At 44.6% G+C, this 17,912-nt stretch overlaps 1 protein-coding gene across 1 annotated transcript in view; it reads left to right on the forward strand.

Moving 5' to 3' along the window:
* Window positions 1-17,850, forward strand: part of PRPF8 (pre-mRNA processing factor 8) — a 35,853-nt gene extending 18,003 nt beyond the window's left edge. Inside the window, exons 25-43 of the mRNA XM_032846700.1 lie at window positions 5,144-5,391; window positions 5,631-5,810; window positions 6,013-6,148; window positions 6,262-6,431; window positions 6,572-6,701; window positions 6,817-6,963; window positions 7,141-7,301; window positions 7,600-7,791; window positions 8,188-8,425; window positions 8,562-8,690; window positions 10,555-10,668; window positions 10,750-10,923; window positions 11,230-11,423; window positions 12,173-12,412; window positions 12,510-12,651; window positions 16,714-16,854; window positions 16,994-17,133; window positions 17,234-17,436; window positions 17,516-17,850. Of these exons, the coding sequence (XP_032702591.1) occupies window positions 5,144-5,391; window positions 5,631-5,810; window positions 6,013-6,148; window positions 6,262-6,431; window positions 6,572-6,701; window positions 6,817-6,963; window positions 7,141-7,301; window positions 7,600-7,791; window positions 8,188-8,425; window positions 8,562-8,690; window positions 10,555-10,668; window positions 10,750-10,923; window positions 11,230-11,423; window positions 12,173-12,412; window positions 12,510-12,651; window positions 16,714-16,854; window positions 16,994-17,133; window positions 17,234-17,436; window positions 17,516-17,670 (3,234 nt within the window). The 3' untranslated portion in view covers window positions 17,671-17,850. The remainder of the gene's footprint in view (window positions 1-5,143; window positions 5,392-5,630; window positions 5,811-6,012; window positions 6,149-6,261; window positions 6,432-6,571; window positions 6,702-6,816; window positions 6,964-7,140; window positions 7,302-7,599; window positions 7,792-8,187; window positions 8,426-8,561; window positions 8,691-10,554; window positions 10,669-10,749; window positions 10,924-11,229; window positions 11,424-12,172; window positions 12,413-12,509; window positions 12,652-16,713; window positions 16,855-16,993; window positions 17,134-17,233; window positions 17,437-17,515) is intronic.
* The last annotated feature ends 62 nt before the right edge of the window (window positions 17,851-17,912 follow it).

A 17,912-nucleotide genomic window follows, 5' to 3' on the forward strand; every position in this document is an offset into this window, starting at 1 on the left:
GTGTAGATTTTGTGATTTGATTAAGGCTGTTGAACTCTGTAGTTCCTTTATCCTGCTTACCTGAAGAATGCTATTTGCTCGAGGCTAATTTTCTATGATAACTCCAGCCATTGTGATCTTGCACTTTAGTCCTACTCCTTACGTTAAAGTCTTGATTATTATCATTTGGATTATCATTTTGGATTTTGTAGTTTGCCTTTTTTTCCCCCTTATTCTTAACCAGCTTTGGTTTCGTTGATTTTTAGTTTTCTCTTTTCTATTTCACTGTTTTCTGCTCTTACAGTATGTTTCCTTTGCTTACTTTGCGTTTGAATTGCTCTTAGTTTTCTAGTTTAAGGTGAAGGTTAGATGATCAATTTTGAATCTTTTTAATTTTTTTAAAACATTTTATTTATTTGACGGGCAGAGATTACAAGTAGGCAGAGAGGCAGGCAGAGAGAGAGAGAGGAGGAAGCAGGCTCCCTGCCAAGCAGAGAGCCTGATGCGGGGCACCATCCCAGGAGCCTGGGATCATGACCCGAGCCAAAGGCAGAGGCTTTAACCCACTGAGCCACCCAGGCGCCCCTCTTTTTAAATATTTTTAAATATAAGCTTCCAGTGCTGTAAATTTTCCTCTAAGCACTGCTTCAGCTGCATCTTTCAAATTTGGTAAGTTGTGTCTTTATTTTCATTCGGTTAAAAATACTTTCTAATTCCCCTTGAGAGTTTTTATTTCATCCATATGTTGTTTAGAAGTATGCTATTTAATTTAAACATATTTGAGGGTTTTCCAGGTATTTTTGTTATTAGTTGCTAGTGTAATTCCATTATGGTCAGAAAACACACCTTGGGGGCGCCTGGGTGGCTCAGTGGGTTAAAGCCCTCTGCCTTTGGCTTAGGTCATGATCCCAGAGTCCTAGGATCTAGCCCCACATCCGGCTTTCTGCTCAGCAGGGAGCCTGCTTCCCTAACTCTCTCTCTCTGCCTGCCTCTCTGCCTACTTGTGATCTCTGTCTGTCAAATAAATAAATCTTAAAAAAAAAAAAAGAAAACACACCTTGTATGATCTTCATTTTTCCAGATGTCTTAAGACTTGCTCTGTGGTCTAGCATATAAGGTCTATCTTGTTGACTGTCTCCTATGTACTCTGTAATCTTACTGTTGGACAATGTCTTATGAATGTCAGCTCAGATTGAATATGTTGTATGAGTCTTTCTATATCCTTAATGATTGTTTTGTCTGCTTCTATCAGTTACTGAGAGAAGAGTCTTGGAAATCTCCAACTACAATTGTGGATTGATTTATTTCCACTTTCATGTCCATCTTTTTTATTTTTGGATTTTGTTTTGTTTTTGGAATGGGTTCGGAGACACAGTTCACTTTATTAAAAGACATTCAAGCTTTGGGGTACCAGGGTGGCTCAGTCCGTTACGGGTCTACTTTAGCTCAAGTCATGAACCCAGGGTCCTGGGATCAAGGCCGGTGTCAGGCTCCACACTCAGTAGGAAGTTTGCTTGTCTCTCTTCTCTCTGTGCTGCTGCCCTGCCCCTTGCCTCACCAGCCCCCCCCCCCCGCATTTGTGCTCATACACACATGGGTGGGCTCTCTCAAATAAGACATCAAGCTTTTAGGGTAAAGCCACGTGACATTTAGCTTTTGAGCATGGAAGAAGTTCTGAAGTTTGAAATCTGGAATCTTTAAAATACTTAGACAAACAAAATTACTCCTGTAACAGTTAGGTTGTAATTGTATAAAAAGGCAGGACATTTTGTTGAACAAAACTGAAAGTTGGGCAAAATGTAGTTGGCTTGCAGATGGAAAACCAGCAAGGATTCATCCAAGATATTAGCAGGCTTAGGGGGATGGGGGGCCATTTCATTGATAGCAAAACGCAAACTGATAAGCATTTTGTCCAGGGAGCAGTGAACCTGCATGCAGGTGATGACCAAGGGAGTACGCCACGTGGAGTGCTGTCATGAACGTGAAGAGACCGCTAGAGTTAGACCTGGACTTTGTAACTGATACACACAAAGATACCACTGCTGTTTGTTTTTTGAAAGATTTTACCTATTTGAGAGAGAGAGAGAGGTTGGGAGGGGAGAAGCAATCTCCCTGCTGAGCAAGGAGACCAACACAGGGCTCAATCCCAGGACCTTGGGATCATGACCTGAGCTGAAGGCAGCCATGTATCAGACTGAGCCACCTCAGTGCCCCTACAAAGACATTTTTTTTTTAAGGTTTTATTTATCTGACAGAGATGCGAGACCGGGAATACAAGCAGGGGGAATGGGAAAGGGAGAAGCAAGCTTCCCACTGAGCTTCCGAGCCTGACATGGTACTCGATCACAGGGACCCTGGAATCATGACCTGAGCTGAAGGTGGACACTTAATGACTGAGTCACCCAGGTGCCCCTCCTTTAACATTTCTTGTAGTAACAGTTTACTGGCAGTGAATACAGTCTATATTCTGTATCTTTGTGTGTGTTTATAAAAGTGTTTATTTTGTCTTCATTTCTTTTTTTTTTTTTTTAAGATTTTATTTATTTGACACAGAGAGCGATCACAAGCAGACCGAGAGGCAGGCAGAGGGGGGAGGGGAACAGGCTCCCTGCTAAGCAGAGAGCCCGATGTGGGACTCAATCCCAGGACCCTGAGATCATGACCGGAGCCGAGCCGAAGGCAGAGGATTAACCCACTGAGCCACCCAGGCGCTCCTTTGTCTTCATTTCTATTAATGTAAACTGTTACATACTTTTGCAATTTTAGTGTTAACTGATTCCATCAGAGGTTTTTTTTTTTTTTTTTTTTTTTTTCAGGTACTGTAATTTTTATCTCTAGACATTCTGTCTTTGTGTTTATTATCTTTTCTCTCCATATTATATTCATGTTTTTTTATATATATTTAAGCATAATTATAAGGTTTGTTAAGTAGGTGTTTTAAGGTCCTTGCTTAATAATTTCATTATTTGTGTTATTGTTAGGTCTGTTTCTATTGATTGAGTTTTTTCTGATTATAATTTTTTTTTTGCATGAATGGTAATTTTCTATTACATGCTAGAAATTTTGAGTTTTACATTATTTATAGGTTTTGTTACTTTTTTTTTTTTTTAAAGAGTATTGAGCTGTGTTATGTCAGTAACTTGTGGATTAGTTTGGTCCATTTAAGGCTTTTAAACTTGGTTGTGGAAAATATATAGCACCCTTTATTCTGGGGCTAACATACCTCTATTGCTAGGTTGATAACTTTCTTGGGGCTCTACCCAATTCCCATGTATTACAAGGTCTCTCTGCTCTGGTTGGTCGGAACACAAACTGTTGGCAACCTCATGATCTGTAGGACTTGTTCAGCTTTCTGATCTGTGACATTTTTTTTTATTATTATTATTTAAATTCAGTTAGCCAGCGTATAATACATCGTTAGTTTCAAGTGTAGAGTTCAGTTAACCATCAGTTGCCTGTAACAACCCCGTGCTCATCACATCAGTGCCATCCTTAGTGCCCATCACCCAGTTACCTCATCCCCCCGCCCACCTCCACTCTAGCAACCCTCAGTTTCCTAGAGTTCAGAGTTTCTGGTGTTCTTCTAGATGTTGGGGTTCTACTGCATATAGGTTGGTACTCAGCCAAAAACTTGAGGGGGAATCCCTTCATGGATCTCCAAAGATCTTTCTGAGAACTTGCTTCTCTCTAGTACTTCTGCCTGACAGATTCTAGCTGCCTTGGCCTCCCAAATTCTAATCTCTGTCTCTTCAATTCAGTGAGACTGTTGGGCTTTGTTTCCATTCCCCCTCCATGTGTATAGTGCAGCTGGGAAACTGCCAGTAGGCAGGATGCTGGGGAACTTGTGGGGCTCACTTCATTTGTTTCCTTTTTCTCAAGGGTCATGGTCTGTGTTGCCTATTTGTCAGTTGTCTGAAGATACTGTTTTATGTATTTTGCTTAGTTTTGTAGTTCTTTATAATGGGAAGGGAATGTCTGTGGTCCCATTAGTTTTCATTCCATCTATTAATTTTTAGTAGTTTTTCTCATCCCTTTTTCTCCCCATCCACCTTGGATTACTTACTGTACTTGCTTTTAAGTGTTTATATTGCCTTAATTGATTTTTTCCAGATTAAATTCACACTTTAAAAATACACAATTCAGTGGTTTTCAGTATATTCATAAAATTGTGCAACCATTACCACTCTTGGATTCTAGAACATTTTCATCACCCTAAGAAAAAAACACTATTCTCATGAGCAGTCATTCATTCCCTGTTGTTCTCCCCATGTCTAGCTCCTGGCAACCATGAATCTACTTTCTGTGTGTATGATTTGGCCTGTTCTGGACATTTCATATAAGTGGAATTGTGCAATATGTGACTCTCTTGGCTCGTGCCCCCTCCCCTTTTTTTTAAAAGATTTATTTTAGAGCAAGAGAGAGCATTTGTGTGTGATTGGGATGGGGGGGCAGACCAGGAGAGAGAATCTTCAGGCTCTCCACTGAGCATGGAGCCCAACACAGGGCTCTATCTCAGGCCTCTGAGATCATTACCTGAACTGAAACCAAGAGTCAGACGCTTAACGGACTGAGCCACCCAGGCGCTCCTGTCTAATTTCTTTCACCTAACATGTTTTAAAGATTCATCTGTGTTGTAGCATGTATCAGTACTTGAATCCTTTTCATTTGTGAATAATGTTCTTTTATGTGGATATACCACATTTTGTTTATCCATTTGTCAGTTGATGGACATCTGTGGTTTTCTTCCACTTTTTGGCTGTTAGGAATAATGCTCTTGTGAAGATTTGTGTATGCTTTTTTGTGTGGACATAAGTTTTCCTTTCTCTCGGGTATATACTTTGTAGTAGAATTGCTAGATTATGTGGTAACTCTTTAACTTTTTGAGGAACTGCCAGGTGGTGGTTCAGCCATTGTACCATTTCACATTCCCACCAGCAGTATAAGAGTGTTTCATTTTCTTCACAGTCTTAACACTTGCCACTTGTCAGTAGCCATTATTATAGGTGTTAAATAGTATCTTGTAGTTTTGATTTATATATACTTTCCTAATGACGAGCTCAGATCTTCCTTGAGAACTAGGCAGAATATTATTAGCTGGATAAGTAGTCCCTACCACCCCCCCCCATAGCTCACCTATAATTTACTTTCTCCCCACTTTTTTCAGATTGTGAATAAGTGGAACACAGCTCTTATAGGCCTTATGACGTACTTTCGGGAGGCTGTGGTGAACACCCAGGAGCTCCTGGACTTGCTAGTGAAATGTGAGAACAAGATCCAAACACGTATCAAGATTGGCCTCAACTCCAAGATGCCCAGTCGGTTCCCTCCTGTTGTGTTCTATACCCCTAAGGAGTTGGGTGGACTCGGCATGCTCTCAATGGGCCATGTGCTCATCCCCCAGTCTGACCTCAGGTAGGACTTGGTTGAAAATCCTGCTACTAGCGCCTGGCTACCTCAGTTGGAAGAGCATGCAACTCTTTTTCTCTGGGGTCATGAGCCCACGTTGGGTGTGGAGAAGACTTAAATAAATAAGCAAAAAAACTTCTTTAAAAAGTGGGGGAAAAGAAAATCTTGCTAGACTCTGAGGAAAGGGGATGTTTCTTTTAGGTTTTATTTTTATTTTTTCTAAAACTTGGTTGTGCCCCAAACAGGTGGTCCAAGCAGACAGATGTAGGTATCACACACTTTCGTTCGGGAATGAGCCATGAAGAAGACCAGCTGATTCCCAACTTGTACCGCTATATACAGCCGTGGGAGAGTGAGTTCATTGATTCCCAGCGGGTCTGGGCGGAGTATGCACTGAAGAGACAAGAGGCCATTGCTCAGAACAGGTACACATCCAGGAAGGTATGGGAGTCTGGTCAGAAGTGTGGAGGGGTGATCTTTGAGCCTTGCATGGAGGTCAGGAGCAGAGCATGCCCATATTTTTATGGAGACAAATACATTCTACATCTGACCTGTTTGTCCTTGGCCAGGGAGGAATGGTAAACTCTTTTGAACAAATGTTTGACTTAGATCTTTTTTCTTTGACAGACGACTTACCTTAGAAGATCTAGAAGATTCATGGGATCGTGGCATTCCCCGAATCAACACCCTCTTCCAGAAGGACAGGCACACGTTGGCGTATGATAAGGGCTGGCGGGTTCGAACTGACTTTAAGCAGTACCAGGTACACGGAGGGGATGATAGACATTTTCCCTGAATTAAAAGAATCCATGGCCGTGCGGGGCATCTGGGGTAGTAGGCACTCAGAAACTTGATGGTAGCTGCCTTGCCGTCTAGGTCTTGAAGCAGAACCCTTTCTGGTGGACACACCAGCGGCATGATGGGAAGCTCTGGAACCTGAACAACTATCGTACAGACATGATTCAGGCCTTGGGTGGTGTGGAAGGCATTCTGGAACACACACTCTTCAAGGGCACTTACTTCCCTACGTGGGAAGGGCTTTTCTGGTGAGGATTCTCTTCTCCCCTTACAGTAACCTAGCACAACCCTCTGAGCTCAACCCTCATGTGCTGTTGAGTTCTCTGGTCTTTACTGGAGAGCAGTGTTCTGGGAGATGGCATCACTTTAACTGGCCCCTTCTTTGCAGGGAAAAGGCCAGTGGTTTTGAGGAGTCTATGAAGTGGAAGAAGCTAACTAATGCTCAGCGATCGGGATTGAACCAAATTCCCAATCGTAGATTCACCCTCTGGTGGTCCCCAACCATCAACCGAGCCAATGTGAGTGTGATTGCTAGACCTGGGAGACAGGAAGTTGAAAGCAGGTGTTTCTGCTTCCTTAATTACTCCTAAGAACCAGTCTCTTGACCTCTGCTGTCTCTCTTTTTCTTGTTAGGTATATGTAGGCTTTCAGGTGCAGCTGGACCTGACCGGTATCTTCATGCATGGCAAGATCCCCACACTGAAGATCTCTCTTATCCAGATTTTCCGGGCTCACTTATGGCAGAAGATCCATGAGAGCATTGTGATGGACTTGTGTCAGGTGGGCCAGAATTGAGCGGGGAGGGGACCACCGGAAGTCAGGTCAGCTCATTCTTGGGTGGGGGAGTCCACCCTGGCAGCACTGAGGATGGGACTTGCATCATCTGAGATTCCATGCAAGCCCTCATTCCTGGTGGGCTTCCGTAAGCAGTCATAACCTTTCCGCCTTTGCCTCCAGGTGTTCGATCAGGAACTGGATGCACTAGAAATTGAGACAGTGCAAAAGGAGACAATTCACCCACGGAAGTCCTATAAGATGAATTCTTCCTGTGCAGATATCCTGCTCTTTGCCTCCTATAAGTGGAATGTCTCTCGGCCCTCATTGCTGGCAGACTCTAAGTAAGTGCTTTATAACCAAGCCCTAGGCATTCAGGAAGCTTGGTTTGACTGTTCTACCTGTGCTACTTCAGCAATTGTCCCTGTCTGCTTTTCTTTCTGTCTTGGGTACAGTGCCATCCCTGGATCCTGTCAGCACCCTTAGAGTTCTGATTCTCTGGGTGAGGGGCTTGCTGATCGGAACAGGCAAAGGGATTGGGAATTTTGAGATTTAGATGTAGTGATTGAGAGTTCATGTGGTTCATTCATGATCTTGGTGGCTTCTTAGAAGTGTGGATTCCTGACCTCTTTCTGCCCACAGGGATGTGATGGATAGTACCACCACTCAGAAGTATTGGATTGATATCCAGTTGCGCTGGGGGGACTATGATTCCCATGATATTGAACGCTACGCCCGGGCCAAGTTCCTGGACTACACCACAGACAACATGAGTATTTACCCTTCGCCCACTGGTGTGCTCATTGCCATTGACCTGGCATATAATCTGCACAGGTAAGTTGGTGCTCAGAAGCATGTCTATTTTCTGTCAGCCACATACTTTATTTTTTAATTAAATTAATTTATTTTTTAAGTAAATTACGGCCACATGGGGCTTGAACTCAAGATTTTGAGATCACTGAAAGTTGTACAACAGAGGCCAGGAAGCAACGAAAAAGTCAGTGACCCAGAAAAAGAAAGTGCCACCTTGGCAAACTAAAAAACACATGCACATTAAAGTATGGGGCCTCTTGGGGTGCCTGCTGGCACACTTGAGCATATATGTGTGTATTTTAGCGTACATGAGCAGACCCTTGTCCGCCTGGCCAGCGGTCTTTTCTTTCTCTGGAGTTTCATTTTGCCTTGTCCCTGAGGCTGCCAGTCTGGTCTTCACTCTGCTTTTCTCAATAGTGCCTACGGAAACTGGTTCCCAGGCAGCAAGCCTCTCATACAGCAGGCCATGGCCAAGATCATGAAGGCAAACCCTGCCTTGTATGTGTTACGTGAACGGATCCGCAAGGGGCTGCAGCTCTATTCATCTGAGCCCACTGAGCCCTATCTGTCCTCTCAGAATTATGGTGAGCTCTTCTCCAACCAGATCATCTGGTTTGTGGATGACACTAATGTCTACAGAGTGACTATCCACAAGGTGAGAATTAGAAGCCAGGTAGGGATGTGGGGCTCTATATATGCCTGTGGGAGGGTGCTAAGGCAAATGTGTACATTTGGGGTGAAGGCACAATGATTGTGTCTAGATAGTGCTAATTGATGTAATCATTCTTTAGACCTTTGAAGGGAACTTGACCACCAAACCCATCAATGGTGCCATCTTCATCTTCAATCCACGCACAGGGCAGCTCTTCCTCAAGATAATCCACACGTCTGTGTGGGCTGGACAGAAGCGTTTGGGGCAGGTGAGCCAGTTAAAGGACAGAGAAGTTGTAAACGTTTTCTACCTTCTACTACCCCTTTTTCTTTTGGGGGGGGATGTGAGAAACGGTAGAGGTAGGGGGGCATCTTCCTGTTTCTGTTTGAGAGATTTAAGGTATCTCATTTGAACTTTTTCTCTGAATTACTTGGGAATTATTCTGTAGGAGGCCTAGCAGTGTGTGAGGTCCTTCACTACCTACAGTTGGTCTCTGTTTCTTGACTCTCCTATCTTTAACCTGTCTTAAACAAGGCTACCAAAAGTCATCTTTCTAAAGGGAACAAATATTCTTAAAACATCACTTTTTACCAAATTTCTACCTCTAAGCCTTTGGTAGCCCCTTCTTGGTGAATTAACTCTTCTTTTTAAAGATTTTATTTATTTATTTGACAGACAGAGATCAGAAGTAGGCAGAGAGGCAGGCAAAGAGAGAGGAAGGGAAGCAGGCTCCCTGCTGAGCAGAGAGCCCAATGCTGGGCTCGATCCCAGGACCCTGGGATCATGACCTGAGCTGAAGGCAGAGGCTTTATTAACCCACTGAGCCACGCAGGCACGGTGAATTAACTCTTCTTTGGCTTCCTAGACACTTGATATCTGGCTGGGTTATAACCTGTCCAACTATGGTTTCTCTTCCTTTAAAATCTATTTCCTGGGCACTTGGGTGGCTAAGTTGGTTGAGCATCTCCCTTCAGCTCAGGTCATGATCCCACCATCCTGGATGGTGCCCAAGTGAGTCAGGGTCCCTGCCACCTTCTGTCCCTCGCGCCCCCACCCCCCGCCAATGCATCTGTGATCTCTCTCTAATTAATTAAAAACACCTGTTTGCTCTTGCAAACAATCCAGTGTCCTACTATCCCCAAACTCTGTTGTTCATTTCCACTTCTGTGGCTTTGCTTCTATATCTTCCTTATAGAAGGAACTCACTTCTGTGTACTCCATTAATCACAGTCTTATTCATTCCCTTTTTTTTTTTTTTTTTTTTTTTTAAGATTTTATTTATTTGACAGCGAGAGAGACTGAGCATGGGCAGGGGGAGAGGCAGAAACAGATTCCCTGCTGAGCAAGGAGCCCAATGTGGGACTCGATCCCAGGACCAAGGATCATGACCTGAGCTGAAGGCAGATGCTTAACGACTGAGCTACGCAGGCCCCCAGTCTTACTCATTCCTTAAAACCTTTTTCTTTATGGAGTGGGGTGCCTGGGTGGCTCAGTCAGTTAAGGGTCCAACTCTTGATTTTGGCTTGGGTTGTGATCTCAGTATTGTGAGATACTTATGCAGCTCTGCACTCAGTGCGGAGTCGGCTTGAGATTCTTTGTCTCTGCCCCTCCCCTCACTTGTGTGCATACATGCTCTCTCTAAATAAAGTCTTCTTGTTTCTTTATGTAGCTTTTTTGATCTTTAGCCTTAATCTATTTTGTCTGTGATATATTACGTAATTAAATACTGCATCGTGGTATATCTTGTATGAGGTTTTTTTGGGCTAGCTAGGTTGAAAAGCCTTTTGGGCGAGGCTATTTGACACTTATTTTGCATTTCCAAGTACCCAGCATTCATTGGCAGTGCGCAACAGAAACATAGATTGATTTTTTAAGATTTTATTTATTTGACACAGATCACAAGTAGAGAAGCAGGCAGAGAGAGAGGGGGAACCAGGCTCCCTGCAGAGAGCCTGATGCAGGGTTCGATCCCAGGACCCTGAGATCATGACCGGAGCCAAAGGCAGAGGCGTAACTAACTGAGCCAACCAGGCACTCCATAGAGTGTTTATTTCAAGACTAGGAGCTTTTGTTCTAGTTGACTTTGGGATGATAGAAACTCAATTTCCATTTTCTCCCCTCTTTCTTTTTAGTTGGCTAAATGGAAGACAGCTGAGGAAGTGGCTGCCCTCATCCGATCTCTGCCTGTGGAGGAGCAGCCCAAGCAGATCATTGTCACCAGGAAGGGCATGCTGGACCCATTGGAGGTGAGAGGTAGTTGAGGTAGAAGAGAGAAGGTCTGAGACCTGCAGGCTCTGTTTCTAATCTTGGACTTGATCTTGTTTCAGGTGCACTTGCTGGACTTTCCCAATATTGTGATCAAGGGATCAGAGCTCCAGCTACCTTTCCAGGCCTGTCTCAAGGTGGAAAAGTTTGGGGACCTCATCCTTAAAGCCACTGAACCCCAGATGGTTCTCTTTAATCTCTATGATGACTGGCTCAAGACTATCTCATCCTACACGGTAGGAAACCACCCAACAAAGAGGGTCATTCTAAGAGGATGGGTCTGGGGCCATGAGACAATCCTGTGCCTGCCTTAGCTTTTTCCCAGGACCCCTATGAGGCCATTTTCACATCTTCAACTTGTGGATGAGGTAGCAACTCTGTGCACCACATATAAAGTTGACTGAGAGCAGGAAAGGAAGGCTGCATCTTAGAGGTTGAAATCAATTCCTGGGTTCCCTGAAAGGATAGAATCGAGGAAAGGGGGAAGACATCTAGTGGCTGACCTCCCCTCCCTTCCCCATTGCTGCCATATCTCTTCTCAGGCTTTCTCCCGTCTCATCCTGATTCTGCGTGCCCTGCATGTGAATAATGACCGGGCGAAGGTGATCCTGAAGCCAGACAAAACTACTATTACAGAACCACACCACATCTGGCCCACTCTGACTGACGAGGAGTGGATCAAAGTGGAGGTGCAGCTAAAAGATCTCATCTTGGCTGATTATGGCAAGAAAAACAAGTGAGCAGTGGTGCTGGGGAGACAGATGGAAGATCCTAAAAGAGTGAAATGAATGGCTCAGTATATAGTTTCTGGGTATTTTGGGAACACTTAGGTTCAGAAATTTCTCAAGGAATTGTCCTGGGGAATGCTGTAGAAAAGAGGTAGGCAGTGTCTTCAGATAACGTAGAAAATGTCTGTGTTTCAGGGCTTCAGTCTGATTCTAGGGCATTTCTCATGTTGCCATTTTGAGCAGGGCATTTCTTTACTGTCCATACATTACAGGAATTTTTAACATCCTGGATCCCCAGGTACCATTGCTAATAGCGCGCGCGCACACACACACACACCCCTTCCTTCCCCCTCCCTTTCATTGTGCAGCTAAAAATAAAAATGTCCATAGATTTCCAGGTTTACCTAGGGTGACTGGCAATACTAGCTGTGGTTGAGAACATGTTCTGAGGGTTTCTGATTTTAAGAATTGTGCTGTTAAACTGGGGCACTTTTTGTCAAAGGAAAGAGGAAGGTCTAGCTACTGATGGGGTTTGAGCATGGCTGAAAGGTGTACATGCACAAAGCCATCCTGGGCTGTGATAAATTTTGTCAGTATTAGTACATCTCAATGTCACGCTTCCTTTACGAATGCCACTTGAGGATGGTCTGGGGTAAGGGTCTGGGGTCCCTTGACTTACCAAGTTACACTCTTGCCATTGGGACATAATTGACTGAAGGCAAAGGATCTTGTGATGTGATCCATGCTGTCCCCACAGTGTGAATGTGGCATCGCTGACACAATCAGAAATTCGAGACATCATCCTGGGTATGGAGATCTCGGCACCATCACAGCAGCGGCAGCAGATAGCGGAGATTGAGAAGCAGACCAAGGAACAGTCACAGCTGACAGCAACACAGACTCGTACTGTCAACAAGCATGGCGATGAGATCATTACTTCTACCACCAGCAACTATGAGACCCAGACTTTCTCCTCCAAGACTGAATGGAGGGTTAGGTACTATAAGGGACGGGAGGGGTTAGGGACGGCAGCGCCTACTGATACTACCTGTGGTGCTAGCCAGAGAAATGATAACATTCCCCACCATTTTTAGAGCCATCTCTGCTGCCAACCTTCACCTAAGGACCAATCATATTTATGTTTCATCTGATGACATCAAGGAGACCGGTTATACCTATATCCTTCCCAAAAATGTGCTTAAGAAGTTTATCTGCATATCTGACCTTCGGGCCCAGGTAAGTGTGCTCAACTAGGAGATAGTCTGTGCCCAAAAGTCACCTGAGATTGCCTGGAACTTAAGGTGCTGGTTTCAGGATTCGTGGATGAATAAATATATACATAAGAATGGCTGAGGGGGGCACCTGGGTGGCTCAGTGGGTTAAGCCGCTGCCTTCGGCTCGGGTCGTGATCTCAGGGTCCTGGGATCGAGTCCCACGTCGGGCTCTCTGCTCAGCGGGGAGCCTGTTTCCCTCTCTCTCTCTCTCTGCCTGCCTCTCCATCTACTTGTGATCTCTCTCTGTCAAATAAATAAATAAAATCTTAAAAAAAAAAAAAAAAAAAGAATGGCTGAGGGGCACCTAGGTGGCTCAGTTGGGCGTCTGCCTTCAGTTTGGGTCATGATCCCGGAGTTCCTAGGACTAAGCCTTCTGTTGGACTCCCTGCTCAGCGGAGAATCTGCTTCTTCCTCTCCCCCTCATCCTACTCGTGTTCTCTCTCTCTCTCACTCTCCCTGTTTCTCTCTCAAACAAATACAACCTTTTTTTTTTTTTTTCCAAGATTTTATTTATTTGACAGAGATAAAGTAAGACCGGGGACACATAAGCAGGAGAAGTGGAAGAGGGAAAAGCAGGCTCCCCACCAGGCAGGAAGCCCAATGTGGGGCTTGATCCCAGGACCCCAGGATCATGACCTGAGTAGAAGACAGACACTTAACGACTGAACCACCCAGGCGCCCCTAAATAAAGAAAATCTTTAAAGCAAAACAAAACGAAATAGCAGGAAAGGTTTTGGCTCCCATCAAATCTTAAAGCATTCTAGGGACGCCTGGGTGGCTCAGTTGGTTGGACGACTGCCTTGGGCTCAGGTCATGATCCTGGGGTTCCGGGATCGAGTCCCGCATTGGGCTCCCGGCTCCGCGGGGAGTCTGCTTCTCTCTCTGACCTTCTCCTCACTCATGCTCTCTCTCACTGTCTCTCTCTCAAATAAATAAATAAAAATCTTTAAAAAAAAAAAAAATCTTAAAGCATTCTAAAGCTGTGGCAATTATGAAAATGATGTACTGGCCCAAAAGTTATTGGAAGAGGATAGCAAATAATCAGAAACGGATTCATGTGGATATAATAAATGTGTATCGGGGCGCCTGGGTGGCTCAGTGGGTTAAAGCCTCTGCCTTCGGCTTGGGTCATGATCCAGCGTCCTGGGATCACGCCCCGCATCGGACTCTCTGCTCAGCAGGCAGCCTGCTTCCTCCTCTCTGCCTGCCTCTCTGCCTACTTGTGATCTCTGTCAAATAAATAAATAAAATCTTTTTTTTTTTTTTTTAAGATTTTATTTATTTATTTGACAGAAAGATCACAAGTAGGCAGAGAGGCAGGCAGAGAGAGAGGGGAGGAAGCAGGCTCCCCGCGGAGCAGAGAGCCTGATGTGGGGCTCGATCCCAGGACTCTGAGATTATGACCTGAGCCGAAGGCAGAGGCTTTAACCCACTGAGCCACCCAGGCGCCCCAAATAAATAAATAAAATCTTAAAAAATAAAAAAATAAATACGTATCAGATCTGTAGGATTAAGGATGCTTCATGATACTGAAGCAATCAGACCCCTGGCTCACAACATAAAAAAAAAACATGTAAAGATCATGTAGGGGCACCTGGGTGGCTCAGTGGGTTAAGCCTCTGCCTTCGGCTCAGGTCATGATCTCAGGGTCCTGGGATCGAGCCCCGCATCGGGCTCTCTGCTTAGTGGGGAGCCTTCTTCCTCCTCTCTCTCTCTGCCTGCCTCTCTGCCTACTTGTGATATCTGTCTGTCAAATAAATAAATAAAATCTTAAAAAAAAAAAAAAAAAAAGATCATGTAAAATACTAAGATGTAGAGTATTGGAAGAAAGTACTGATTACCTTAGTGTTGGGATAGTGTTTTTTTTTTCTTTTAAAGATTTTGTTTGTTTATTTGTCAGAGAGAGAGCACACAAGCAGGCAGAGGCGGAGAGAGAAACAGGCTCCCTGCCAAGCAAGGAGCACAATGTGGGACTTGATCCTAGGACCCCAGGATCATGACCTGAGCCAAAGGCAGCGTCTTAACCAACTGAGCCTCCCAGGCATCCCTGGGATAGCGTTCTTAAGATGTAAAACCCAAAACCGTAATCAAAATAATAACTTGGGCGCCTGGGTGGTTTAGTGGTTTAAAGCTTCTGCCTTCGGCTCGAGTCATGATCCCAGGGTCCTGGGATCCAGCTCCACATCGGGCTCTCTGCTCCATGGGGAGCCTGCTTCCTCCTCTCTATGCCTGCCTCTCGGCCTACTTGTAATCTCTGTCTCTCAAATAAATAAATAAAATCTTTTAAAAAAATTGTTTCCATTTAAAAAAAAAAACAGTTCATATATTTAAAAAAAAAGTAATAACTTGTGTTTGACAAAGACATACTAAAAACAGGAAGAAAATATTTGCATAATTCTAAAATAAAATGGATTAGAATCTAGAATAGGGAATTACAGAAGATGGCTCACTTGGGTAAGCATCTGAGTTCAGTTCAGGTGATGATCCCACAGTCCTAAGATGGAGCCCTATGTGGGGTTCCCTGCACAGTGGGGAGTCTGCTTCTCCCTCACCCCCTGCTTTTGTGCTCCCTGTCTGTCTCAAATAAAATCTTTGAAATAAAAAAAAACATAACTGTAGACTAGGCAAGGAATTTGAAGGTAGGGATGCTTGGGTGGCTCAGTTGGTTAAGCATTTGCCGTCAGCTCAGGTCACGATCCTAGGGTCCAGGGATCAAGTTTTGCATGGGGCTCCTTGCTCAGGGGGCAGTCTGTTTCTCCCTCTGCCTGCTGCTCCCCTTGCTTGTGTGTGCACTGTCTCTCTGACAATAAATAAAATTTTAAGAAAAAAAAAATCTGAAGGTAGTTCAGAAAAGTAGCGACAGATGGCAAATGAAAAGGTGCCCAGCTTTTTTTTTTTTTTAACTGAAAAACATTTTTAATTTGGGGGATAAATTATTTATAACACAGTTCTCAAAATACAGTTTAAAAACTGGAGAATCAAGCATATGTGAAGCCGTGGGGATGGGCAGGGGGAGAGGCTGCTGCCTATAGCTGAGGTCCTGGAAGACAGGTGCCGCGTCCTTACCATGCCCTCGCCACCAAGAGGTCTGCTCACCTGGACCACTTTCCCAGAGGACCACTTTCCCAGAGCGGAAATAATACTCATCACCTCTTCTTCCTTTCTCCTCAAAACTGTGAAAAGACTTCAGGAATCAGCTTTGTCAGTCAAATGAGTGTGTTTGCATTTTCTTAGATTCTTATTCAAGTCTCTGGTAATCCAAAGCCTGGCAGTCACTTCAGGATGTATAATAAAAATGACAATCCCGGTGTGCCTGGGTGGCTCAGTCGGTTAAAGGGTGCCCAGCTTTACAAATAATCAGGTAATTCGTATTATATAAAACAACCAATTTGTGGCCTCAGGTTGGTGAATTTGAAAAGATAGTTCATATTCTGTATTCGTGATTTTATAGGAACACAGGTTTTTTTACTTTGTTGATGGCAGTGTAAAATTTAAAATACCACTTAGTGGAGGGGTGCCTGGGTGGCTCAAAGGGTTAAGTCTTTGCCTTCGGCTCAGGTCATGGTCTCAGGGTCCTGGGATTGAGCGCTGCATTGGACTCTCTGCTTGGTGGGAAGCCTGTTTACCCATCTCTTCCTGCCACTCTGCCTACTTGTGATCTCTCTTTCTGTGTAAATAAACAAAATCTTTAAAAAAAGTTTTAAAAGGTAAAAAAAAATACCACTTAGTGGGAGATTTAAAGATGTATTTAGCTTGTGAAAATTCATGAGCTGTGTGTTGGGTCATTTATTTACGGATATTATATAGATTATACTATGCAGATTCCTGGGCCCCACTCGAGATACTGATGTGGTAAGTCTGAGATGAGGTCCATGTTTACATTTGAACAAGCACCCCAGGTAATTCTGACCACATTCTGACATATTCTTTGTTCTTGGGGAAGGGAATGAAACACAGGTCTAACAGCCCAGAGTCTTAGAGTGGTACTAAGAATCATTTTGGTTCTTGATCCCCTTGTTTCCAGATTGCAGGATACCTGTATGGAGTGAGCCCACCAGATAATCCCCAGGTGAAGGAGATCCGCTGCATCGTAATGGTACCACAGTGGGGCACTCACCAGACCGTGCACCTGCCTGGCCAGCTGCCCCAGCATGAGTACCTCAAGGTCAGTAGAGGTGTAGAAGAACGGAGGCTTTCTTCTGTCAGAGTGGTGGAGGGAAGGCAGCTATGTTACTTTTACGGAAGTGATTCCTTTCTGCAGATGGGATAGGGCTCCAAATAGCTTTTCACCTCTCTGCCTATAGGAGATGGAACCCTTAGGATGGATCCACACTCAGCCCAATGAATCCCCCCAGCTGTCACCCCAGGATGTCACTACCCATGCTAAGATCATGGCTGACAACCCATCTTGGGATGGTGAAAAGACCATTATCATCACCTGCAGGTAGGCTTTGGGCCCCATTGAGGTATGGCAGGGCAGGCATTGCAGCACAGGGCCTGAAATGGTAGCCTGAGCTCTGACTCTGTCCTCTTCCCTCTTTCAGCTTCACACCAGGCTCCTGCACACTGACCGCCTATAAGCTGACCCCCAGTGGCTATGAATGGGGTCGCCAGAACACAGACAAGGGCAACAATCCCAAGGGCTATCTACCCTCACATTATGAAAGGGTCCAGATGCTGCTGTCAGACCGTTTCCTTGGCTTTTTTATGGTTCCTGCCCAGTCCTCATGGAACTACAACTTTATGGGTAAGTTGGGGAGCACAGGGGCCCAGGCTAGGTGAGGCATTGTACCTGGTTAACAGTGGCCCTTTCCTTCTTCCCCAAGGTGTCCGGCATGATCCCAACATGAAGTATGAGCTGCAGCTGGCAAATCCTAAAGAGTTCTACCACGAGGTGCACAGGCCTTCCCACTTCCTCAACTTCGCGCTCCTGCAAGAGGGCGAGGTCTACTCTGCGGACCGAGAGGACCTCTATGCCTAGTTGTCTTCACCTCCCCCTGCTTCAGACGTCCCAAAGACTGGAGCCTTTTACCCCCAATGAGAAGCTGGTGACATTCAGCAGCTTGGTCCCTTTTTCCTGTATTTGTGCTTCTTGTATTATTGATTTCTGGTGGCTTGTAGTCCTGAGCAAAATACAGTAATAAATTTTGTATAAATAGGACTTTTGGAGTTTTGTGGGGGTTTTTGTCCCTGAGCCCAAATTCTGACTGTAAAGATGGAAGA

Source organism: Lontra canadensis, unplaced genomic scaffold (assembly GCF_010015895.1).
Source record: "Lontra canadensis isolate GAN:19392208 unplaced genomic scaffold, GSC_riverotter_1.0 scaffold180, whole genome shotgun sequence".
Lineage (NCBI taxonomy): Eukaryota > Metazoa > Chordata > Mammalia > Carnivora > Mustelidae > Lontra > Lontra canadensis.